We start from the raw sequence: 26,693 nt of genomic DNA, 5'->3' as shown, positions 1-26,693 counted from the left end.
GGCCTACTTGAAATCTATCACAAAAAGAAAATCTTCCATTAAAGTTATTGATAGTATCATTCAGAAAAACCTAAGACACACGCTAGTGTGCTGATAGAAGTGTCATTCTGTGATTAAACCTATAAATGTCACACAGCGCAAAAAAAAACAGGTCTCACATCTCTATTCAACCAAATCTGCACAGTTTTAGCTGGTCAAGTTATTTGTAGTGACCGTCAAAGCAGACTTTTTGTTCTGGGTTGAAAAAGCATTCCCAAATTTGCCATTCTGAAAATAACTAGTTTGTGGTATTTCAGGCCTACTTAAAATCTATCCCAAAAAGAAAATCTTCCATTAAAGTTATTGATAGTATCATTCAGAAAAACCTAAGACACACGCTAGCGTGCTGATAGAAGTGTCATTCTGTGATTAAAGCTATAACTGTCACACAGCGCAAAAAAAAAACAGGTCTCACATCTCTATTCAACCAAATCTGCACAGTTTTAGCTGGTCAAGTTATTTGTAGTGACCGTCAAAGCAGACTTTTTGTTCTGGGTTGAAAAAGCATTCCCAAATTTGCCATTCTGAAAATAACTAGTTTGTAGTATTTCAGGCCTACTTGAAATCTATCCCAAAAAGAAAATCTTCCATTAAAGTTATTGATAGTATCATTCAGAAAAACCTAAGACACACGCTAGCGTGCTGATAGAAGTGTCATTCTGTGATTAAACCTATAACTGTCACACAGCGCAAAAAAAAACAGGTCTCACATCTCTATTCAACCAAATCTGCACAGTTTTAGCTGGTCAAGTTATTTGTAGTGACCGTCAAAGCAGACTTTTTGTTCTGGGTTGAAAAAGCATTCCCAAATTTGCCATTCTGAAAATAACTAGTTTGTGGTATTTCAGGCCTACTTGAAATCTATCCCAAAAAGAAAATCTTCCATTAAAGTTATTGATAGTATCATTCAGAAAAACCTAAGACACACGCTAGCGTGCTGATAGAAGTGTCATTCTGTGATTAAAGCTATAACTGTCACACAGCGCAAAAAAAAACAGGTCTCACATCTCTATTCAACCAAATCTGCACAGTTTTAGCTGGTCAAGTTATTTGTAGTGACCGTCAAAGCAGACTTTTTGTTCTGGGTTGAAAAAGCATTCCCAAATTTGCCATTCTGAAAATAACTAGTTTGTGGTATTTCAGGCCTACTTGAAATCTATCCCAAAAAGAAAATCTTCCATTAAAGTTATTGATAGTATCATTCAGAAAAACCTAAGACACACGCTAGCGTGCTGATAGAAGTGTCATTCTGTGATTAAAGCTATAACTGTCACACAGCGCAAAAAAAAAACAGGTCTCACATCTCTATTCAACCAAATCTGCACAGTTTTAGCTGGTCAAGTTATTTGTAGTGACCGTCAAAGCAGACTTTTTGTTCTGGGTTGAAAAAGCATTCCCAAATTTGCCATTCTCAAAATTGTGGTGAACGGGAACAATGAGGAAAACATCTAATAAGGGACGCGGACGTGGACATGGTCGTGGTGGTGTTAGTGGACCCTCTGGTGCTGGGAGAGGACGTGGCCGTTCTGCCACAGCCACACGTCCTAGTGAACCAACTACCTCAGGTCCCAGTAGCCGCCAGAATTTACAGGGATATTTGGTGGGGCCCAATGCCGTTCTAAGGATGGTAAGGCCTGAGCAGGTACAGGCATTAGTCAATTGGGTGGCCGACAGTGCATCCAGCACGTTCATATTATCTCCCACCCAGTCTTCTGCAGAAAGCGCACAGATGGCGCATGAAAACCAAGCCCATCAGTCTGTCACATCACCCCCATGCATATCAGGGAAACTGTCTGAGCCTCAAGTTATGCAGCAGTCTCTTATGCTGTTTGAAGACTCTGCTGCCAGGGTTTTCCAAGGGCATCCACCTAGCCCTTCACCAGGGGTGGAAGAGATAGAATGCACTAACGCACAACCACTTATGTTTCCTGATGATGAGGACATGGGAATACCACCTCAGCACGTCTCTGATGATGACGAAACACAGGTGCCAACTGCTGCGTCTTTCTGCAGTGTGCAGACTGAACAGGAGGTCAGGGGTCAAGACTGGGTGGAAGACGATGCAGGGGACGATGAGGTCCTAGACCCCACATGGAATGAAGGTCGTGCCACTGACTTTCAGAGTTCGGAGGAAGAGGCAGTGGTGAGACCGAGCCAACAGCGTAGCAAAAGAGGGAGCAGTGGGCAAAATCAGAACACCCGCCACCAAGAGACTCCGCCTGCTACTGACCGCCGCCATCTGGGACCGAGCACCCCAAAGGCAGCTTCAAGGAGTTCCCTGGCATGGCACTTCTTCAAACAATGTGCTGACGACAAGACCCGAGTGGTTTGCACGCTGTGCCATCAGAGCCTGAAGCGAGGCATTAACGTTTTGAACCGTAGCACAACCTGCATGACCAGGCACCTGCATGCAAAGCATGAACTGCAGTGGAGTAAACACCTTAAAAACAAGGAAGTCACTCAGGCTCCCCCTGCTACCTCTTCTGCTGCTGCCGCCTCGGCCTCTTCTGCTGCTGCCGCCGCCTCGGCCTCTTCTGCTGCTGCTGCCGCCGCCTCGGCCTCTTCCTCTGCCTCTGGAGGAACGTTGGCACCTGCCGCCCAGCAAACATGGGATGTACCACCAACACCACCACCTGCGTCACCAAGCATCTCAACCATGTCACACGGCAGCGTTCAGCTCTCCATCTCACAAACATTTGAGAGAAAGCGTAAATTCCCACCTAGCCACCCTCGATCCCTGGCCCTGAATGCCAGCATTTCTAAACTACTGGCCTATGAAATGCTGTCATTTAGGCTGGTGGACACACACAGCTTCAAACAGCTCATGTCACTTGCTGTCCCACAGTATGTTGTTCCCAGCCGCCACTACTTCTCTAAGAGAGCCGTGCCTTCCCTGCACAAACAAGTGTCCGATAAAATCAAGTGTGCACTGCGCAACACCATCTGTGGCAAGGTCCACCTAACCACAGATACGTGGACTAGTAAGCACGGCCAGGGACACTATATCTCCCTAACTGCACACTGGGTAAATGTAGTGGCGGCTGGGCCCCAGGCGGAGAGCTATTTGGCGCACGTCCTTCCGCCGCCAAGGATCGCAGGGCAACATTCTTTGCCTCCTGTCTCCTCCTCCTCCTACTCAGCTTCCTCCTCCTCTTCTTCCACCTGCTCATCCAGTCAGCCACACACCTTCACCACCAACTTCAGCACAGCACGGGGTAAACGTCAGCAGACCATTCTGAAACTCATATGTTTGGGGGACAGGCCCCACACCGCACAGGAGTTGTGGCGGGGTATAGAACAACAGACCGACGAGTGGTTGCTGCCGGTGAGCCTCAAGCCCGGCCTGGTGGTGTGCGATAATGGGCGAAATCTCGTTGCAGCTCTGGGACTAGCCGGTTTGACGCACATCCCTTGCCTGGCGCATGTGCTGAATTTGGTGGTGCAGAAGTTCATTCGCAACTACCCCGACATGTCAGAGCTGCTGCATAAAGTGCGGGCCGTCTGTTTGCGCTTCCGGCGTTCACACCCTGCCGCTGCTCGCCTGTCTGCACTACAGCGTAACTTCGGCCTTCCCGCTCACCGCCTCATATGCGACGTGCCCACCAGGTGGAACTCCACCTTGCATATGCTGGACAGACTGTGCGAGCAGCAGCAGGCCATAGTGGAGTTTCAGCTGCAGCACGCACGGGTCAGTCGCACTGCGGATCAGACCCACTTCACCACAAATGACTGGGCCTCCATGCGAGACCTGTGTGCCCTGTTGCGCTGTTTCGAGTACTCCACCAACATGGCCAGTGGCGATGACGCCGTTATCAGCGTTACAATACCACTTCTATGTCTCCTTGAGAAAACACTTAGGGCGATGATGGAAGAGGAGGTGGCCCAGGAGGAAGAGGAGGAAGAGGGGTCATTTTTAGCACTTTCAGGCCAGTCTCTTCAAAGTGACTCAAAAGGGAGGTTTTTTGCAACACCAGAGGCCAGGTACAAATGTGGCCAGACAGGGCCCACTACTGGAGGACGAGGAGGACGAGGATGAGGAGGAGGTGGAGGAGGATGAGGATGAAGCATGTTCACAGCGGGGTGGCACCCAAAGCAGCTCGGGCCCATCACTGGTGCGTGGCTGGGGGGAAACACAGGACGATGACGATACGCCTCCCACAGAGGACAGCTTGTCCTTACCTCTGGGCAGCCTGGCACACATGAGCGACTACATGCTGCAGTGCCTGCGCAACGACAGCAGAGTTGCCCACATTTTAACGTGTGCAGACTACTGGGTTGCCACCCTGCTGGATCCCCGGTACAAAGACAATGTGCCCACCTTACTTCCTACACTGGAGCGTGATAGGAAGATGCGCGAGTACAAGCGCACGTTGGTAGACGCGCTACTGAGAGCATTCCCAAATGTCACAGGGGAACCAGTGGAAGCCCAAGGCGAAGGCAGAGGAGGAGCAAGAGGTCGCCAACGCAGCTGTGTCACGGCCAGCTCCTCTGAGGGCAGGGTTAGCATGGCAGAGATGTGGAAAAGTTTTGTCACCACGCCACAGCTAACTGCACCACCTCCTGATACGGAACGTGTTAGCAGGAGGCAACATTTCACTAACATGGTGGAACAGTACCTGTGCACACACCTCCACGTACTGACTCATGGTTCGGCCCCATTCAACTTCTGGGTCTCCAAATTGTCCACGTGGCCAGAGCTAGCCTTTTATGCCTTGGAGGTGCTGGCCTGCCCGGCGGCCAGCGTTTTGTCTGAACGTGTATTCAGCACGGCAGGGGGCGTCATTACAGACAAACGCAGCCGCCTGTCTACAGCCAATGTGGACAAGCTGACGTTCATAAAAATGAACCAGGCATGGATCCCACAGGACCTGTCCATCCCTTGTGCAGATTAGATATTAACTACCTCCCCTTAACAATATATTATTCTACTCCAGGGCACTTCCTCATTCAATACTATTTTTAATTTCATTTTACCATTATATTGTGGGGCAACCCAAAGTTGAATGAACCTCTCCTCTGTCTGGGTGCCGGGGCCTAAATGTGTGACAGTGGCCTGTTCCAGTGGTGGGTGACGTGAAGCCTGATTCTCTGCTATGACATGAATACAGATTCTGCGCTGACATAAGGCCAGATTCTCTGTTACGGGACCTCTCTCCTCTGCCTGGGTGCCTGGGCCTAAATGTGTGACAGTGGCCTGTTCCAGTGGTGGCTGACGTGAAGCCTGATTCTCTGCTATGACATGAAGACAGATTCTGCGCTGACATAAGGCCAGATTCTCTGTTACGGGACCGCTCTCCTCTGTCTGGGTGCCGGGGCCTAAATGTGTGACAGTGGCCTGTTCCAGTGGTGGGTGACGTGAAGTCTGATTCTCTGCTATGACATGAATACAGATTCTGCGCTGACATAAGGCCAGATTCTCTGTTACGGGACCTCTCTCCTCTGTCTGGGTGCCGGGGCCTAAATGTGTGACAGTGGCCTGTTCCAGTGGTGGGTGACGTGAAGCCTGATTCTCTGCTATGACATGAATACAGATTCTGCGCTGACATAAGGCCAGATTCTCTGTTACGGGACCTCTCTCCTCTGTCTGGGTGCCGGGGCCTAAATGTGTGACAGTGGCCTGTTCCAGTGGTGGGTGACGTGAAGCCTGATTCTCTGCTATGACATTAAGACAGATTCTGTGCTGACATAAGGCCAGATTCTCTGTTACGGGACCTCTCTCCTCTGCCTGGGTGCCTGGGCCTAAATGTGTGACAGTGGCCTGTTCCAGTGGTGGGTGACGTGATGCTTGATTCTCTGCTATGACATGAAGACAGATTCTGTGCTGACATAAGGCCAGATTCTCTGTTACAGGACCTCTCTCCTCTGTCTGGGTGCCGGGGCCTAAATGTGTGACAGTGGCCTGTTCCAGTGGTGGGTGACGTGAAGCTTGATTCTCTGCTATGACATGAAGACAGATTCTGCGCTGACATAAGGCCAGATTCTCTGTTACGGGACCGCTCTCCTCTGTCTGGGTGCCGGGGCCTAAATGTGTGACAGTGGCCTGTTCCAGTGGTGGGTGACGTGAAGCCTGATTCTCTGCTATGACATGAATACAGATTCTGCGCTGACATAAGGCCAGATTCTCTGTTACGGGACCTCTCTCCTCTGCCTAAGTGCCTGGGCCTAAATGTGTGACAGTGGCCTGTTCCAGTGGTGGGTGACGTGAAGCCTGATTCTCTGCTATGACATGAATACAGATTCTGCGCTGACATAAGGCCAGATTCTCTGTTACGGGACCTCTCTCCTCTGCCTGGGTGCCTGGCCTAAATGTGTGACAGTGGCCTGTTCCAGTGGTGGGTGACGTGAAGCCTGATTCTCTGCTATGACATTAAGACAGATTCTGTGCTGACATAAGGCCAGATTCTCTGTTACGGGACCGCTCTCCTCTGTCTGGGTGCCGGGGCCTAAATGTGTGACAGTGGCCTGTTCCAGTGGTGGGTGACGTGAAGCCTGATTCTCTGCTATGACATGAATACAGATTCTGCGCTGACATAAGGCCAGATTCTCTGTTACGGGACCGCTCTCCTCTGTCTGGGTGCCGGGGCCTAAATGTGTGACAGTGGCCTGTTCCAGTGGTGGGTGACGTGAAGCCTGATTCTCTGCTATGACATGAATACAGATTCTGCGCTGACATAAGGCCAGATTCTCTGTTACGGGACCTCTCTCCTCTGCCTGGGTGCCTGGGCCTAAATGTGTGACAGTGGCCTGTTCCAGTGGTGGGTGACGTGATGCCTGATTCTCTGCTATGACATGAAGACAGATTCTGTGCTGACATAAGGCCAGATTCTCTGTTACAGGACCTCTCTCCTCTGTCTGGGCGCCGGGGCCTAAATGTGTGACAGTGGCCTGTTCCAGTGGTGGGTGACGTGAAGCTTGATTCTCTGCTATGACATGAAGACAGATTCTGCGCTGACATAAGGCCAGATTCTCTGTTACGGGACCGCTCTCCTCTGTCTGGGTGCCGGGGCCTAAATGTGTGACAGTGGCCTGTTCCAGTGGTGGGTGACGTGAAGCCTGATTCTCTGCTATGACATGAATACAGATTCTGCGCTGACATAAGGCCAGATTCTCTGTTACGGGACCTCTCTCCTCTGCCTGGGTGCCTGGGCCTAAATGTGTGACAGTGGCCTGTTCCAGTGGTGGGTGACGTGATGCCTGATTCTCTGCTATGACATGAAGACAGATTCTGTGCTGACATAAGGCCAGATTCTCTGTTACAGGACCTCTCTCCTCTGTCTGGGTGCCGGGGCCTAAATGTGTGACAGTGGCCTTTTCCAGTGGTGGGTGACGTGAAGCTTGATTCTCTGCTATGACATGAAGACAGATTCTGCGCTGACATAAGGCCAGATTCTCTGTTACAGGACCTCTCTCCTCTGTCTGGGTGCCGGGGCCTAAATGTGTGACAGTGGCCTGTTCCAGTGGTGGGTGACGTGAAGCCTGATTCTCTGCTATGACATGAAGACTGATTCTGCGCTGACATGAAGCCAGATTCTCTGCTATGGCATGAAGAGACTGATTCTCTGCTGACATGAAGCCAGATTCTTTGCTATGGCATGAAGAGACTGATTCTCTGCTGACGTGAAGCCAGATTCTCTGCTATGGGACCTCTGTCCAATTGATATTGGTTCATTTTTATTTTTTTTATTTTTATTTTAATTCATTTCCCTATCCACATTTGTTTGCATGGGGATTTACCTACATGTTGCTGCCTTTTGCAGCCCTCTAGCTCTTTCCTGGGCTGTTTTACAGCCTTTTTAGTGCCCAAAAGTTCGGGTCCCCATTGACTTCAATGGGGTTCGGGTTCGGGACGAAGTTCGGATCGGGTTCAGATCCCGAACCCGAACATTTCCGGGAAGTTCGGCCGAACTTCTCGAACCCGAACATCCAGGTGTTCGCTCAACTCTACTCGTGAGGCAAGTAGGCAGGGCCAGGGGTGAGGGTGGAGCGCAGTGGTCACTACCCTTCCCCCTGTGTGTGTGTGGACGTGACCGTTACATATATGAGTTTCAAAAATAGTTGAGCATTCTTGGCTAATATTGGAACTCCCATAGAACTGAATGGAGAGAGCCATACGTCCATAACCACCTCTTCATTTCCTGGGTCCTGGACATGGCATATTCTGTGGAAATGCCATGGATGTCCAAATGGACATACTTCTCTGATCAAGAGTTGGGCGCCCGCCGATCTGATATTAATCAGATATTATGATGGTAACCATATTGAATAGGTGCCTTGAGAGATCCTGAGTTAGTTTTAATTTGGTATTTTGATATTTTTCAGTCTATATATCAAAGCAGAGTACTGCAGCGTTCTACAAGTGAACCACTCATTTATCCATTAGCTTTAGGTCTGAATATCATTTTTAAGAGCTCTGGGCTGCCAGGCTTTTTATAACCACAAAAAAAACATGTACATACACATTTTTATGATGTAAGTTAATGGCAGACAAATGTACAGGTAATTGTTAGCACTATATATGTGTGGATCCATTTAATTAAGAAACGATGAAAAAAAACATCCTCTTAATCCCTTAACCCCTTCTACCCTGGGCCAGTTTTCGCCCTCCTGCCCAGGCTATTTTTTGCAAATCTGACATGTGTCACTTTATGTGGTAATAACTTTGGAATACTTTTATTTATCCAAACCATTCTGAGATTGTTTTCTCGTGACACATTGATTCATGATAGTCATAAGTTTGAGTCAATGTATTTCACCTTTATAATGAAAAAATCCCAAATTTACCATAAATTTTGAAACATTTTCTAAATTTCAGTTTCTCTACTCTTGAAACAGAAAGTGACAGCTCATAAAATATTCATTACTTAACATTCCCCATATGTCTACTTTATGTTGGCATCATTTTGTAAATGTCATATTTTTTTTTTAGGACGTTAGAAGGCTTATGCACCTTTCACACGGGCGAGTTTTCCGCGCGGGTGCAACGCGGAAGATGAACGCATTGCACCCGCACTGAATCCGGACCCATTCACTTAATTGGGGCTGTGCAGATGAGCGGTGATTTTCACGCATCACTTGTGCGTTGCGTGAAAATCGCAGTATGTTCTATATTCTGCATTTTTTACGCAACGCAGGCCCAATAAAAATTAATGGGGCTGCGTGAAAATTGCAAGCCTCCGCAAGCAAGTGTGGATGCGGTGCAATTTTCACTCATAGTTGCTAGATGATAGGAATGAGCAACCCCATTAAAGTCCAATCACTGTATTATGGTTATAATGGAAAATAATAGCATTCTTAATACCGAATGCTTACTAAAATGTGCCTTGAGGGGTTAAAAAAAAAATTCAAAAATAAACTCACCTCATCCACTTGATCGCGCAGCCGGCATCGTCTTCTTTCTTCTTCTTTCAGGACCTGCAAAAGGACCTTTGATGAAGTAATCGCGCTCACCCATCAAGGCATATTTTAGTAAGCATTCTGTATTCAGAATGCTATTATTTTCCCTTATAACCATGTTATAAGGGAAAATAATAAAATGAATAGAACACCTAACCCTAACCCGAACTTCAGTGAAGAAGTCCGGGTTCGGGTCTAGGTACCACAGTCAGTTTTTTCTCACGCGGGTGCAAAACGCATTGCACTCGCGCGGAAAAAACTGAACATCGGAACGCAATTGCAGTCAAAACTGACTGCAAATGCGTGCCTACTCGCGCGGGTTTCCTGCAATGCACACGCGACGCATCCGGAGCAAATCCGGGACGCCCATGTGAAAGAGGCCTTAGAATTTTTGAAGCAATTCTTAAAATTTCCAAAACCCACTTTTTAAGGACCAGTTTAGGTCTGAAGTCACTTTGTCGGCTTACATAGTGGAAACCCCCATAAAAGACCCCGTTGTAGAAACTACACCCCTCAAGTTGCTCAAAACTGATTTTACAAACTTTGTTAACCCTTTAGGTGTTCCACAAGAATTAAAGGAAAATGGAGATGAAATTTCTGAATTTTCCATATTAAGAAAGATTTTCCATATTAATAAATTTTTTTCTTTAACACATCTAGGTTTAACAGCCAAACAAAACTTCATATTTATTACCCTGATTCTGTGGTTTACAGAAACACCCACATGTGGTCGTCCCAGAAGCAATTAATAGTGTAACGTGTCACTGTATTTGCTTAGTGGTACTCTTTTGTACATGGACCGTAGTAAACACACATTTCTTACACAACATAATATACATTTACTTTGAACATTGTCGCAGAAAAAGCTTATTTGATCTGCCTGGTCAATACCATGATACTACGTCTTGACCTTCACATAGAGTAGTCTTCATTATTTGAAGACTAGAAGCACGGAGATTAGAAAGACTCTTTTCAGTTGCGCTTGTGAGCGTCATAACTGTTAGCAGGGGCGTAGCTAGAAATGACTGGGCCCCATAGAATTTTTTTTTTATGGGCACCCCCCTTTAAATAATGCAGCTGTGCCTGCCAGGCTTGAGCAGGTATACAGTATGTGTGAATATGGATTAGGGAAGATGCTGAGATCTGGCTGTACCTCACTGTGAGGTACCGCCGGATCTCGGCATCTTCCCTATTCACACATATACCTGCTCAAGCCTGGCAGGCGCAGCTGCATTATTTAATAGTGTGGTGTGGTAATGGTTAATGGCATTTTGGCGAAGAAACAGCCACCTAGGCTACTTTCACACTTGCGGCAGTGTGATCCGGCGGGCAGTTCCATCATCGGAACTGCCCGCCGGATCCGCTGATTTTGATGTGACTGAAAGCATTTGTGAGACGGATCCAGATGCGGATCCGTTTCACAAATGCATTGCAAGAACGGATCCGTCTCTCCGCTTGTCATGCGGATAGACGGATCCGTCTTGTATTTATTTTCACATTTTTACCGGTCTGCGCATGCTCAGGCCGGAAGGACGGATCCGGCACTAATACATTCCTATGGGGAAAAATGCCGGATCCGTCCTTCAGGCAAGTCTTCCGTTTTTTTCGCCGGAGATAAAACCGTAGCATGCTACGGTTTTATCTTTTGCCTGATCAGTCAAAACGACTGAACTGAAGACATCCTGATGCATCCTGAACGGATTGCTCTCCATTCAGAATGCATGGGGATATGCCTGATCAATTCTTTTCCGGTATAGAGCCCCAGTGATGGAACTCTATGCCAGAAAAGAAAAACGCTAGTGTGAAAGTACCCTAATCCTATCTGAGGGGTCTGTAATACAGACCCCTCAGATAGGATTAGGTGGCTGTGTCTTCACCAATGCCATTAACCATTACCACACCACAGTATTAAATAATGGAGCTGCGCCTGCCAGGCTTGAGCAGGTATATGTGTCTGTGAATAGGGATTAGGGAAGATGCTGACTGAGATCCGGCTGTACCTCACACACACACAGATGAAGTAACACCACAGTCTCCACTTGTCCACTACACTACACTAGTCTCCATTTACAGTACTCCTCCACGTCTCCACTGACTGATGCTGCCGCGTGCCGCCTCGGTTGGACACACACCGCAACAGTGACAGACTCAGTCCCACTCCCCAGCCAGCCCTCAGCCACTTGAACTGTTCGGGACCGACACCGATGACCGAACCGTACCTGTACTGCACGTGCCGCCAAGCCAGCCAGCCACCCACCCACACTCACTCACTCCAGCAGCTCACCTCGCAGCTTCCTATCCTTGTACGTGCTGCTCAAGTCTGCAACTCCGCCTCTTCCACTTCCAGCGAACCACCGTCCAGACTGCCTCTCTAGTCTCTACCTCCGGCTACGAGTCCGACCGCCCCCTATCACAGCACCACGCCCGGCCCACTCACCACATGAATTTTATTTTTATTTTTTTAATCCTCAGTCGGCGGCGGACCCCCAGTGGCGTAGTGCCCCATAGCCATTGCTATGGCTGCTATGACGATCCCTACGCCACTGACTGTTAGTACATAGATCCTTGTAAACATGATGGTCTTATTCCAAGCCTGGCCGCAGCTCAGCAAACAGTTGAGGTCATTTATAAAAAGCTGGGATGATGGAGAAAAGTGATGTGGTGCTTGGCAGAGGATAATTGAGGGGTGGATCATGTGATATATTTATAGAGCCGGTCGTTATGGACGCGATGATACCTAAAATGTGTGGTTTTTATTTTCTATTTTTTATTATAAAAGTTTACTTGAAACTAATTTTTTTTATTAAAAACACCTTTTTTGCTTTTTTTTTTAACTTTATTTCTGTCCCACTCTGGGTCTTCAACTCTTGAGGGTCTGATCCCCTCTGCAATGCATTACAATACATCTGTATTGTAATGCATTGCCTGTTAGTGTATTACACTAAGTAATACACTAACAGGTTGCTTGGATCTCCTCGGCCCCCGTAGAAGGCAGGTGCCGATGCTGTGCAAGGCATTGGGCAGCCTGTGCATGGCATCGGACTACCTTGTCGCCCATCGGGTCCCCTGCCAAACCCGATGGGCTCCTTCACCCGCCGCATGCACCTTCTATGCCATGGTCAGCGCTGACCACGGCATAGAAGGGGTTAATCCGCCGGCATCAGCTTTTACAGCTGGCGGATACAGCAGCAGCCTGGTTAGCAGAGACTGCCGGGCCCCTGCAGAGATCGGGCATGCCCGATCACCATGACATAAAAGTACGTCAAAATGCGGCAAGTCACTTGACGAGTAGGGGTTAAAGACGAGGCCAATTTTTGTGTTTGCATTTATGTTTTTTTTCCCCGTCTTCAAAGAGCCACAACTTTTAAAATTTTCCTTTTATATAGCCATATGAGGGCTTATTTTTTGTTGGACAAGTTATTTTATTTTTACTGGAAAGCAAGAAAAACCCAATTCTGCCATTATTTTTGGGGTTTGTTTTTACAGCATTCAAAATTCACTACAAATGACAAGACAACCTTATACTGCTGGTCAGTATGATTACATTGATACCAAATGTATTCTAGTTTTTATTATGTTGTGTTTATAAAAACTTTTGATTTTTTTTTTCGTTTTTTTCATTACGGCATTCACCTTGCCGGAAAAATATTTTCATATTTTATTTTCTAATGTATTAGACATTTTTGATCATGGCAATAAATTTACTTTTTTATTGTTTATTTTTATATGTAAAATTGGAAACCTCGGGTGATTAGAATTTTTTGCTTTTGTGTTTTTTTTTTTAGTTAAAACTTTTTTCTTACTACAATCGTTTTTCAACTCCTTAGGGGACTTGAACATACAATTCTCTGATCTCTTGTACCATGGACTGCAATGGAATACTATCGCAATCTATGGGATTTTCACTGGCAATCTGTCAAGCTGTGCCACAGGCTTCACAAGGCTCCAATCTATCATAGCAAAACATAAGAGCCCAGCGATTTTGACGTGGGGGCTTTGATCAGAGGACAGAGTGAGCCCCCTCAATCTATCTAACTGTGTCCATAACGCCAATAGAATTCAATGGAAAGCCCCTGTAAATGTCTAATGCTGCCCATCTTGGCTTCAGGGGACAATCATGCTTCTGTGGATATCCCATAAATGTCTAAAGTAGGAAGACATTCTTAAGGCGTACCTGAGTTTCCAAAAAAAGCGCAATGGCTGTGCGTTTTCATACAATCATAACTGTGAAGAAGCAGTTCTTTTTTGGGGTTCCCTAATGTCTTGCTCAGCTATATTATTCCCTGTTTCAGCTGCAGAGCTAGATTTATTTCACTGAGAAGCAGTCTCACTTCTGTTAAATCTGCCAGCTGTGACCTCACGTCTCTTATTTCCCACAGTTTATTTTCAGCTAGAGAATTCACAGAACAAGATAAAAAGGGGGAAACCACACTTACAGAAACACAGAAGTCTCCTATGATCTGAAGAAAGCATTGTAGATGCAGTTGTTTTATCAGGTCCTCAGCTAGCTCTGACACACCCCCACTTCCTCTCCGCCTTCTTCTGTGTGTCTGTTACCAGGGATGGATCTTGCCAGACAGCAGGCAGTGGACTGCAAGTTAGGTAGAAGTGAGACCCCTAGTGGTCATGACTTTACAGCTTTTTTTCAGGTGGATGCAGGCAGATTTTTAAAATAAAGTGATTTAGAAATTTGCTACTTACACTTTTCTCTATTAACTTGAATGAAATTTATACAGTGAGTTGATCATCAGTGTAGGCTTTCTTCATGAGAACCTCCAGATTCTCTGTGGTGTTCTGGGAATCCCTTGTATAAGCAGCCAGCTTTGTTCGTTGTATGGCGTGCTGTAACATTCAGATCAAATAAGTGATTACATTTGGTCAGCCACACACACAGTCCACATTATCCTCTGCCAAGCACCACACCACTTTTCTCCATCATCCCAAGTTTTTATAAATGACCTCAACTGTTTACTGAGCTGCGGCCAGGCTTGCAATAAGACCATCATGTTTACAAGGATCTGTGTACTAACAGTTATGACGCTCACAAGCGCAACAGAAAAGAGTATTTTTAATCTCTGTGCTTCTAGTCTTCAAATAATAAAGACTACTCTATGTGAAGGTCAAGACGTCCGATTATGGTATTGACCAGGCAGATCAAATAAGCTTTTTCTGCGACGATGTTCGAAGTAAACGTAAATTATGTTGTGTAAGAAATGTGTGTTTACTACTGTCCATGTACAAAAAAGTACCACTAAGCAAATACAGTGACACGTTACACTAATAATTGCTTCTGGGACGACCATTGTATGTTGAAACTTGAGTCAATAACTCTGGTAAACAAGCAATTGGTTCCAAAGCTCCAAAATATCACCCCCGGATAAGAGAAAATAAAGATTTAAGAAAAATAAGCAGATAATTTAGGCTAATTTCAAACTTGCATTTATCAGATCCAGCAGAGAACAGCCTGCCAGAGTTCACCGGATGCAGCATAGCCTGATACTGCTCTTCATCGCAGTACCCCATTGACTATAATGGCATCCGTCCAGAATCCGTCCGGTCTCTGGCATGTCCGGTATATAAAGCAAATGCTTTATATATATATATATATATATATATATATATTTTTTTTTTTTTTTTAAAGGATCAAAAGAAAAATTATGCAAATGATATTGATCCGCGAGATGGACATAAACATCTCCAAGAGTTCGATCGAGAACCTAATTATTTTGTGCAATCAGTAAAACAGGGTACAAGCGTTTATGCAAAAATATAAATGGTTTATTATACAATAGTTAAAAATACAATCAAAAATGAATTAACGTTGATTTCAATAATATACAATGATATGCAGTACCCAGAATTCGCCACTACATGGTGCCAACAAAACACTACTCTACCAGCACAAGAATATTATGCAATACGGCTTTAAAATTGTGAGAGATATAAAATCAATGGATTATGCGCAAAAATTCAATCAAGAAAATGACAGATACGAGCCCTTGCTCTGCCCAAAATGATGACCAATCTCAGATATGGGGTAGTATTGCAACAAAACTTATAAATTATTGGCTTGATATCAAACTAGGGAATATAAAGATTCCCAACAGAGAGTTTCTCCAATATTATCCCCTTTATTCAGTTATATGCATCGTAACTGAAATCAAGCAAAAATATTGATGTAGCAACTAACGTTATACGTCCGCAAATGAGCGGGTATCTGGCTACGTATCAAGCCAATTAATTTAGATCAATACTACATAAAACAAAATATACATTACCCAAGGGTCAAGTGATGTGCAGAGTCTTGGGTCAGTCAGCTCTCAAGACTTTTTCTGATAATCCAAATCTTTCTTCAGAGATCTCCCTCTCTTTCTTTGTTTTTTTTTTCTCTTTCTGTCTTTTTTTTTCTTTTTGGAATCTGGTTTCTTAACCCAAAACTTATCAGATGAACACACCTTCCTAGTTTGGAACTTTTCAATAATTGTTGGATGGGCGTGTGCATTGATAAGGAATGTGACGTCATAATACTACCCAGAATGCACTTTTGCTACTGGTGTAGTATTAACTGCTCATATCTAGGTTGCACTGTTGTATAAGCTATAAGCATCATACCATTAAGGGTTAACTCATACATGCCTGATATTTTTTATACTACACACCTCTGATATCTGGAGGCCTTGTCTTAGAGCCGAGGGACAAACTTTGATACATGAATGTATACTTTGAGGAACATCTAGACAATTCTCACACTGTGGAATTCATGTTCAGATAAGAAATACAATGGATCCTCTAAATCTGCAGGTGCCGTGTATCTTCTAACTGTCTAAATATATAATAGATTGGTACAATAACACTAGCTCTTTGAACGGCGCGGTAATCTTCCCATGGACTTACTCCGGTCTACATGAACATCCATACAAAATAGTTCTTAAAGGCAATGAATATCCATTATAATTAAAATAAGTAGATATAACTGTTTACACTTATGGAAAACCCACAACAGGCATGAGTGTAAGGTTTTAGCTGGACAAAAAAAGGTGGTGTTCTTTGCCTGAACAGCCTGACAGATCTCATAAAAGCAAGTGTGAAACTAGACTAAGACAGATAAAGCAAGTCCTTACATATAGCATTCAGAAACAGATGCTAGAAGCTGTAAATCACTTTCTATGATACGGAAAGAAGCTTCTTCAAGTCCTGTATATCACACAATGTACCAGAAAAATAAAATGTATCTGTCCTCCCCTGATATCCAAAGAAGCAGCTCATCATGGTACAGACAGAAGGCAGTAGCCAATCTAGGTTTTACCAGAGAAATGACCATGTTGATGAGGCATTGGCCCAGGAAAGTCTATTGCTGAAAATATTTAATCCTGAGAAGTCTCTGTATCTTGAGAGACCCCTATATCTCTTTCCCCAAGATCATTTTGGTTATTGAATAAGTGTTAATGTGATGTAAAAATGTCATATGCAATCTCAGCAGAAAGGTTCAATCAATTTCAATCTCTTGGTGACTATTCAAATGAATGATCACCACCATGTAATGCTTGAAGGCACTGGGTCTGCTAGAATGTCTCTTTATTCTGGCTTATAGATGAGGATTCTGAACACTGGGTGCCCCCCATACTGTCCATACATGACTACTTCATTAAACCCCTTCTAATCCTGTATATTGGCTTTTGTGTTTAAGGTCTATATTTCTTGATTTAAAGGGCTTTTCCCGAAGTACAATATTGATGATCATCAATATCTGATAAGTTGTTTGAGTTGGTCCCTGTGCTCTGCTGAGCACTGTGGCCTCTTCCTAGACCGGTAACGTCATGTTTATTGATAACATGGCCTATGTGCAGCTGAGTCCCTTTCAGGTGAATGAGCCTGGGCTGCAGTACCAAGAACAACTACCATACAATGTATGGCACTATGCTTGGTTTCCTGTGAGAAAGCCAAAACTCTCACAGTAGTGCCGTGGCCTCCTCAAACAGTTGATAGGTGACAGTGCCTGGAGTCAGACCTTCACTGATCAAATATTGATGACCTACTGTGGTACAGTATATGCTCACCTTTTATTGTTAGTTGGTTCAGCCATTTCTGCCATATATACTCATTGACAAAAAAAAATGCACCAAGAAGGAGTTGTTAGATTTGAAAGAAGCTTTATACGTGTGAATGTAATGATGATATATGTAAATAATTACAGTATTCGAGGGAAAGGATGTTTAGGATGTTTATTTGAATTAACTGTACAGTTGAAAGGAGGCTCTAGCCTGGACACAAGATGAGATATGGTTGGTATCCTCTTGCAAATTTGCCCACCAACAGATGTTGCAGTTGGGCCTGTTGATTCTGCACACTAGTAGGTTGCCGAAGCTCACGTCCCAGCTGCTCCTGTAAATACTTGATTGGTGACAAATCTGGAGATCGAGCAGGCTAAGAAAGTGTAATCTGGCGGAGACATTCCTGGGAAACCCTTGCTGTGTGTGGGTGAGCATTATCCTGCTGAAATATGCCAGTTGAAAGCCCTGCCATGAGAGGCAACACATGTGCCCACAGGATGTCCTGCAGATATTGTTGAGCTGTTAGTTTCCCTCCTATAACTATTAGGCATGACAGCCTGCCATATGCAATGGCTCCCCAGAGCATCACACCAGCAGTTGGGTCAGTGTGTTTCTCCACAGCAAAGGCAGGATTAAAGCGCTCACCTTGAGGTCTCCATATTTGAACCTGGCCATTGTAGAATCCCAAAAAGAACCTGGATTCATTGTTAAAGATAATACGGTTCCAGTCAGTAACAGTCCAGGTTTTTTGTTCACAACACGACTACAAAGGCGATGGTGGCTGTCTGTCAATGGCAGGACACATAATGGGCACTGTGACACCAAGCTTATTTCTGCTAAGGGTCTGGAAATGGTCCAGGCAGAGACAGAGATTTGTAAGGAAGGTTTCACCTGTGTCTGAATGGACTATGAAACTAGATGGCAGGTAATTCATGGAAATGTCCATCCTCTCAGTCCTATGATGCACCCCCTCTCAAAGTCTGTCAACTGGACAGAATGACATTGAATGCATTATGGAGGCATGTCTAGCATGCAACAATCTGTTACCAAGAGGTACACCACCTAAAAGTAGTCTCTGGGAGCCTTGTTATAGGGCAGCGAGGGAAGAACTTTTACATTCTTTTGTAGCAAGACCCAGTGTCTAATAATACCATACCTGTAATCATTTACATATCTGCCTGAGACATAGCTGCATGCCGAGATTTTGCAGCCATCCATTATTTCTATCTGGGTGCGTTATGATTTTTGTCAATGAGTATATATTAATAAATGTTTTATATTCTTCCCAGATAAACATTAGCCATAGAATGGGTAATACAGAAGACTTCAGTGAGCCATAGGGTATTATCTTTCCGATCCCTGATTGGAGCCGTAATAGGTAAATGGGGCCCGTACTATACCAATGATTTCCTTCTATAGTATTTAAATCTGACAGAGGTTGACGTATTTCCCAGTGTATACAGTGAGTGGACACTCCAACAGTGTGAACAGACCCAAACAGATATAGTGACAGGAAAGTAGAGCTTAGAGGCACATTTGTACTACATTTCTGTACTGCATTACATCCCAGTAACTTTACTATGTCATTAATGGGTTCTGCTTCTTGGTGGCCTGGCCACCTATAACATTGGCACCTAAAACTGTTAGTCACACAAGATCCACTGTTTAACAAAACTCATACTTCAGGGTTTGAAATCTACAAACCTGTGTCCAGTCTGAAACTGTCAAGAGACTCTAAACTGCTGGAGAACAGCTTGTGGCAAACCTTGTGTCATGTAAGCTTTCCTGAAACTGCATGGAAATCAGGCTGGTCTCTACTATTGACCAATTACCTTAAAAGGTTCTCTTTTTTACTTAGATCCTTGAAAATTACACGTGTAGCATATGTGAAATTGTAAATGGCTTTGTTCCACACTTGCATTTTGGCTTCAGTTCATAATGGAGCCAAGACAGCTCTCCATTTTCTAACAGATCCTAAAAACTTCTTTGTCACGGATCTCATTGACGTTTCATGGGATCTTCCATGGTGGAAACCTGTTAGGTGACATCATAAGACAAAAGTCTATGGGGGCGATTTATCAAAACTGGTACAAAGGAAAACTGGCTTAGTTGCCAATAGCAACCAATCAGATTCCATCTTTCATTTTTCAGAGCTCCTTCGGAATCTGATTGGTTGCTAATGGCAACTAAACCAGTTTTCCTTTACACCAGTTTTAATAAATCTCTCCCTATGTGTTGTACGGGGTGTAAAACAGTGCCCTAATTACTTTTGAGCTTTATGGTCCAGTTTTTGAAAGACATTTTATGTGCATTGTTTATTATCAATAATGTATTATGTTTTTTTTGTCATTTGTTTAATATTAATGTTTAATCCTCCTAATTACTATGATGTGGTCTGGATACAGACACGGGCAGCATAATGAAGCAGCCAGTGAATCAGACTTGTGGTCGTGTGGGAGTACATCTACAGGAATATGCCCATGTCTTATAAGATAACACAGCAGCAAGTGATGAAGAAATAAACATGTTATTATTCACGAATGCCAGACAAGGAAAAGTATATGATAAAGCATTACTTGACGTGCCCTTAAAGGGAACTTTTCGCCATGAAATACAGTGTAATCTGCAGGCGGCATGTTATAGACCAGGAGGAGCTGTGCAGATTGATATATAGTTTTATGGGAAAAAATTCAGTACAACTTGTATGTCATTAATTTACATTCCTGCTTATTCTGGACTTTAAAGTCAAGGAGACGGTCCTATCAGTGACTGACAGCCTTCCTTCTATGACTGTGTATACACAGATAGCTGTCAATCACTGATAGGACCGTCTCCTTGACTTCAAAGCCAAGAATAAGCAGGAATTTTAAGGAGTGAAATACAAGTTAGGGCTCATGCACACGACCGTATGTATTTTGCAGTCTGCAAAAACGGATCCGCAAAAATACGGATGACGTCCGTGTGCATTCCGTTTTTTTCCAGAACGGAACAGCTGGCCCCTTAATAGAACAGTCCTATCCTTGTCTGTAAAGCGGACAATAATAGGACATGTTCAATGTTTTTGCGGAACGGAAATACGGACTTACGGAAACGCAATGCACATGCAGTAACCTCCGTTTTTTTGCGGACCCATTGAAATGATTGGTTTCGCATAAGGCCTGCAAAAAAACCAGAACGGACACGGAAAGAAAATACTTCAGTTATGATTAAGACCAAAAAGTGGTCGAAACATGTCAACTAAAGGGTTACCAGTGTGCAGAGGGGTCCACTGTATGTGATCAATTTTCATCAATAAAGCTGGAGCAACTATCCCACAAGTGCTGGATCAAGCTTTCTCTTTTTTATGGAAAGAAAATACTTTCATGTGCCTGAATCTTTTCCCATATAACTATATATCAGTCTGCTCAGCTCCTCCTGCTCTAGAACATGCTGCCTTATTCAGCTCAGTAGCCTTGTGTTGGTCCTGTCAGTGATTGACAGCCTTCTCTGTATAAGTATATACTCATAGCTGGCGGGCATAAAGAGGACAGTCCCTATTTACAATTGAGCAAAGATTTTAATGCATACATTACAAGTTTTACTGTATTTTTCCCTGAAAAAAAAAATATATTAATCTGCTCAGCTGCTCCTGTAACCTGCTGCCTGCATTGTCCGGTGACAGGTTTAAGAGAGATGTCATTTCCCCTTTGAATGACTAAGAGCGGACAATTGATAGACCTCTGTGTGGAATCACACAATGCATTGACTAGAATACCCACCTAAAACCTCATGTTTCTTTTTCAGGGATGGTTTGGTCCGATGTGAAGCGCCTTTGGTATGATGGCCTGGAAGATTTTTTGGAAGAATCTCGGAATCAGCTCAGCTTTGTGATGAACTCATTGTATTTAGCAACCTTCACTCTTAAAATAGTGGCCCACAGCAAGGTGAATATACATTGTGTCACCTTATAGTAACATTTGTAGTATTGTTGACTCTAGTTTTCCTTACCTTCATATATGAAGTTCTAGACATCAGTGTAAGGCTACATGCACACAACCGTATGTGTTTTGCAGTCCGCAAATTGCGGATCCGCAAAAAAAAACGGATGACGTTCCGTATGGCACCCGTTTTTTTTGCGGATCCATTGTAATAATGCCTATCCTTGTCCGCAAACTAGAAAAAAATAGGACATGCACTATTTTTTTTGCGGAGCAACGGAACGGACATACTGATGCGGACAGCACACGGTGTGCTGTCCGCGTTTTTTGCGGACCCATTGAAATGAATGGGTCCGCATCCTATCCGCAAAAAAAACTGAACGGGCTCGGAAACAAAATACGGTCGTGTGCATGAGGTCTAAGAGCTTCAGCAATGTTGGGTAGTAAGCCTGGAACACCACCCCGTGCTTACAGATCTGACTTTTATAGCTAGGCAAGGGTGTTTCCAGTCCCTCTCTTTAACATTTCATTATATAATATTATATGGATTGTTGAGTTATAATATGAGATCTTCCAGTAATGCAACAATTGTGTTATCATTTGTATTCCACTAATTCACCTCAGCCCCTTGCAAAAATGTATTTCTTTTATTTATTTCATGCACTTATATAGCATGAGATGTGATCCCACATCTGTTTCCTTTGCTCGTCTCTTCTAGTTCCACCACATTGCAGAAAGAAAGGACTGGGATGCTTTCCATCCCACACTGGTAGCAGAAGGTCTCTTCGCTTTTGGCAATGTGCTAAGCTATCTGCGTCTTTTCTTCATGTACACAACCAGTTCCATTCTGGGACCGTTACAGGTAAATGCTGTAATACTATGCTGTACTGACATAATACTCAACATTTTATGGGTTGTGACTGTACAGGTGAAACTCGAAAAATTAGAATATTGTTTTAAAGTTCATTTATTTCAGTAATGCAACTTAAAAGGGGAAACTAACATATGACATAGACTCATTACATGCAAAGCGAGATATTTCAAGCCTTTATTTGTTATAATTTGGATGATTATGACTTACAGCTTATGAAACCCCAAAGTCACAATCTCAGGTTCCCTTTGCTCAGGGGGTATGGACTAATTAGCTGACTAGAGTGTGACACTTTGAGACTAGAATATTGAACCTTTTCACAAAATTCTAATTTTAAGCTGCATTAATGCAATTCCTTTTCATTTGCATTACTGAAATAAATGGACTTTTGCACGATATTCTAATTTTTCGAGTTTCACTTGTATATAAGTCATTGTAGTGTGCACAGATTGTTTGTTAAAAAACATATGAAAATCCTATGAAAGCAGAGTTAGATTGAGAGTGGTCTGTACCACAGATAATAATGGTATTTCTCTCCAATCAACTGGCAACATGAAATACTGACAGGCTCCCTAGTAACAGACAATAATGATTTACTCAGAAACACGGACACATTTAAGAGAAAACCTAGTTGGCCTTACTGACGGACCTGTCCCTATTTGTGTATAGGGAAAATAAAGAAACTCTGCGCCACTTGCGTGAATGTGCGTTTATTCACCCGGTATCATGCAACGTTTCAGTCCTCGAGAATAGTCCCACTGAGAGGACTGAAACGTCGCATGATGCAAGGTGAATAAACGCACATTCACCGAAGTGCCGCGGAGTTTCTTTATTTTTTTTATTTTTGGGCTTGAGGGATCGCCCGTCAGCCGCTGGCACTCCAGCACTTGCTTGATTTACAGCGGTGCTCACTGATTTATTTATTCTTATATTTGTGTATAGGGAGAGAACTGTTAATCTAGTCAAGCCTAGAAAAGCAGGCTAATCTATGGCTTTATACACTTGCAGATTACACACGTCATTCATTTTAGTATGGGGTAGAGTAGAAAAAGGCTTGAATTACTACAGCCCTTTACTTCCTCCCTGCCAGATAGATAGATATCTTGGAAACACTCTCTGTGTGATTGCACCTCTAATGATTTATGATGCTATGCGTTCCCGCCTGATCACGGGTTTACTGTACTGTACTCATTGCATTATGTGAGTATGGTACAGTAGACTTTCTGTTGGACAGGAACTTACAGCATCATAAATCATTATGCTGTGAGTTTGGGCCAGAGGAGCAGTGTTCTGTCTGCAGGCATGTTTCCCAGACCAAACCTGCTTGTGTAAAACTGGCCTTAATGTATTTCTGTGTCAGTTTTTTTACTTGCATTCCCACATTAACAGTCCACAGTCAGGTTATTCACTCGCTGTAGCTTGTACACCAAGTCCTGACCAGTACATTGCAGTTGTCTGTGTTTTTACAAGCTTCCACACACAGAACTCCAAGTTCTGAATTTAAGATCTATTTATACATCAGAGTAGATGTGATCGTTCCTGCAGTAAAATAATTTACTTTATTTTTATAGCTATTAATATCATGGGAAACTCCACTGCTGACAGCATTTCACAACATAACTTTTAGAAAAGTACTGTATTTTGGCAAATTATTTGCTTTACTTCTCTGATACCGATTAGTTATATGATAGTTTCTCCTATAAAGACAACTCTGTTATGAATGGCTGGTAGGGGCAGGCATATGCATATGCATTAACCATATGTGTGCTGCACTTACACCATATAAACACTACACAAACACACAGAGAATATATGCTACACAAACACATGTACACCATGTATATGCTAAACATACTGTATACATATACACCATAAATACACTACACACACAATGCATTCGGAAAGTCTTCAGACACTTTCCCTTTTTTCACATTTTTATTTAGTTTGGAGCCTTGTTTTAAAAAAAAAAAATAATAATTCAAGTGCCCCCCCCCCCCCCCAATATGCACTCAATACCCCATAATAGGAATGTGAACATTTTACATTTTTGCAAATTTATTAAAAAGGAAAAACAAAAATTTTACATGGACATAAGTATTCAGACTCTTTGCCATGACATTTGACATTTAGCTCTGGGTCTTGTCATTTCTATTGATCATATTTAAGATGTTTCTACACCTTTGAATAGAGTCCCCTGTGGTAAATTCCTTTGATTGGACATCATTTGAAAATACATAGTCCTGTCTATATAAAGTGTCGCAGCTGACAATGCATATCAGAGCAAAAACCAAGTCATGAGGCGGAAAGAACTGCCTGTGGAGCCCAGAGACAGGATTGTATGGAGGTAAAGATCTGAAGAAGGGTACAAAAAATTTCTGCTGCACTGAAAGTTCCCAAGAGCATAATGGATTCTATAATTCTTAAACTGGATTCCTGTCCACACATAAGAAGCTGTGTTATTTGTGTTATTCAGAGTGTCACATGACACAGCTGAGGATCAGAAGGGAGGTTATAACTCACAAATACATTCACTGGTAAGAAAATTTCATTCACTACAGTTCACATCTTATACCTTTTTAATAACAGGTCAGAGAATAAAAAAATTTGTGGAAGTGCTTCTTTAAAGGGCATCTGTCAACAGATTTGTACTTATGAAACTGGCTGACCTGTTACATGTGTACTTGGCAGCTGAAGGCATCTGTGTTGGTCCCATGTTCATATGTGCCCGCATTGCTGAGAAAAATGAGGTTTTAATATATGCAAAGGAGCCTCTAGGAGCAACTGGGGTATTGCCATTAAACCAGGAGGCTATGCTTTTTCTGCAACTGCTGCGGCCTCAGCACTTTTATTGACAGGGCCAGGCAGTAAAAATTTCATCATGCCAGTCCCTGTTAATTAAAGTGCAGAGGCCGCAGCAGTTGCAGAGAGAGAAGAGTTTCTAGGTGTAACGACAACACCTTTGTTGCTCCTAGAGGCTAATTTGCATATATTAAAATTTAATGTTTCTCTGCAATTCTGGCATGTATGAACATGGGACCAACACAGCTGCCAAGTGCACATGCAACAAGTCATCCAGTTTCATAGCTACAAATCTGCTGACAGATGCCCTTTTAATGGAAGACGTTTGAAACGTCAAATACTCTTCCTAGAGCTGGCCACACCTCCATACTAAGTAATCGCTAGTGAAGGACCTTGGTAAGAGAGGTAAAAAGAGAGAACCCAATAGTAAATTTGGCTGAGCCCCAAACATCCTGTGTGCAGATGGGAGAAGCTTCCAGAAGGTCAACCATCACTGCAACTCTCCACCAATCTGGGCTTTATGGCAGAATGGCCAGAAAGAAGCCTTTCCTCAGTAAAATACATATGGAAGCCCAGCTGGAGTTTGCAAGAAAGCACCTAAAGGACTCTCAGGGTGCATTCACAAGACCGTAAGTGTTTATATACCCTCAGACTGTGAGAAACAAAATTCTCTGGTCTGATGAAACCAAGATTGAACTTTTTGACCTCAATTCTTAACATCATGTTTTTAGGAAACCAGGTACTGCACATCACTTGGCAATACTATCCCTACAGGGAATACCCACTAGATTTGATTACCGGGTTATAATGAATATATAGTGCTGAGAGCAGATCAAACAATTCAATGTACTAAACACACCAAAAATTAGCACCAAACACATGTATATATAAACATGAAAGAGTCTTTATTTAACATACATTAATTTAACATATATAAAAATATACTTTGTAAAAACAGCAGCAAGGAAGGGGGAAACCTTCAGTGAGGAAAAAACAACCCTAGAGGAGGCTGAGGGGTCAACACACAAGGGTATATAGATTGCAGAGAGAAGCCACACACAAGCAAGCCAGTAAGACAATAGAAGCCATCAGACATAAAAATCCAAAAGTAAGGCATAAACAGACCTATGTGTGGAAAGGATAAGCAAATAACTACCCAAGAATGCGTGTGGAGCCCTCTTGGGTAGTTATTTGCTTATCCTTTCCACACATAGGTCTGTTTATGCCTTACTTAGGATTTTTATGTCTGATGGCTTCTATTGTCTTACTGGCTTGCTTGTGTGTGGCTTCTCTCTGCAATCTATATGCCCTTGTGTGTTGACCCCTCAGCCTCCTCGAGGGTGTTTTTTTTCCTCACTGAAGGTTTCCCCCTTCCTTGCTGCTGTTTTTACGAAGTATATTTTTATACATGTTAAATTAATGTATGTTAAATAAAGACTCTTTCATGTTTATATATACATGTGTTTGGTGCTAATTTTTGGTGTGTTTATCCGTACAGGGAGACTGATCAGGTTTGAGGGAAAGCTGAATGGAGCAAATAAAAGAGATATTCTTAATGAAAACCGGATCCAAAAAAACTGGACCTCAGACTGGGCCGAAGATTCACCTTTCTACGAGACAATG

The 26,693-nt window shown here is 43.4% G+C and overlaps 1 protein-coding gene across 2 annotated transcripts in view; it reads left to right on the top strand.

The window, feature by feature from the left end:
• TRPC1 (transient receptor potential cation channel subfamily C member 1) overlaps positions 1–26,693 on the top strand; it is a 193,231-nt gene that overhangs the window by 77,500 nt on the left and 89,038 nt on the right. For both annotated transcript variants that reach the window (XM_040428059.1, XM_040428058.1), the window contains 2 exons: positions 21,267–21,406; positions 22,119–22,262. In XM_040428059.1, the coding sequence (XP_040283993.1) occupies positions 21,267–21,406; positions 22,119–22,262 (284 nt within the window). The remainder of the gene's footprint in view (positions 1–21,266; positions 21,407–22,118; positions 22,263–26,693) is intronic.

This window comes from Bufo bufo, chromosome 4, assembly GCF_905171765.1.
Source record: "Bufo bufo chromosome 4, aBufBuf1.1, whole genome shotgun sequence".
In the NCBI taxonomy this organism is placed as follows: domain Eukaryota; kingdom Metazoa; phylum Chordata; class Amphibia; order Anura; family Bufonidae; genus Bufo; species Bufo bufo.
Note: the sequence above shows the minus strand (reverse complement) of the source record. Positions and strands in the feature narration are given on the sequence as shown.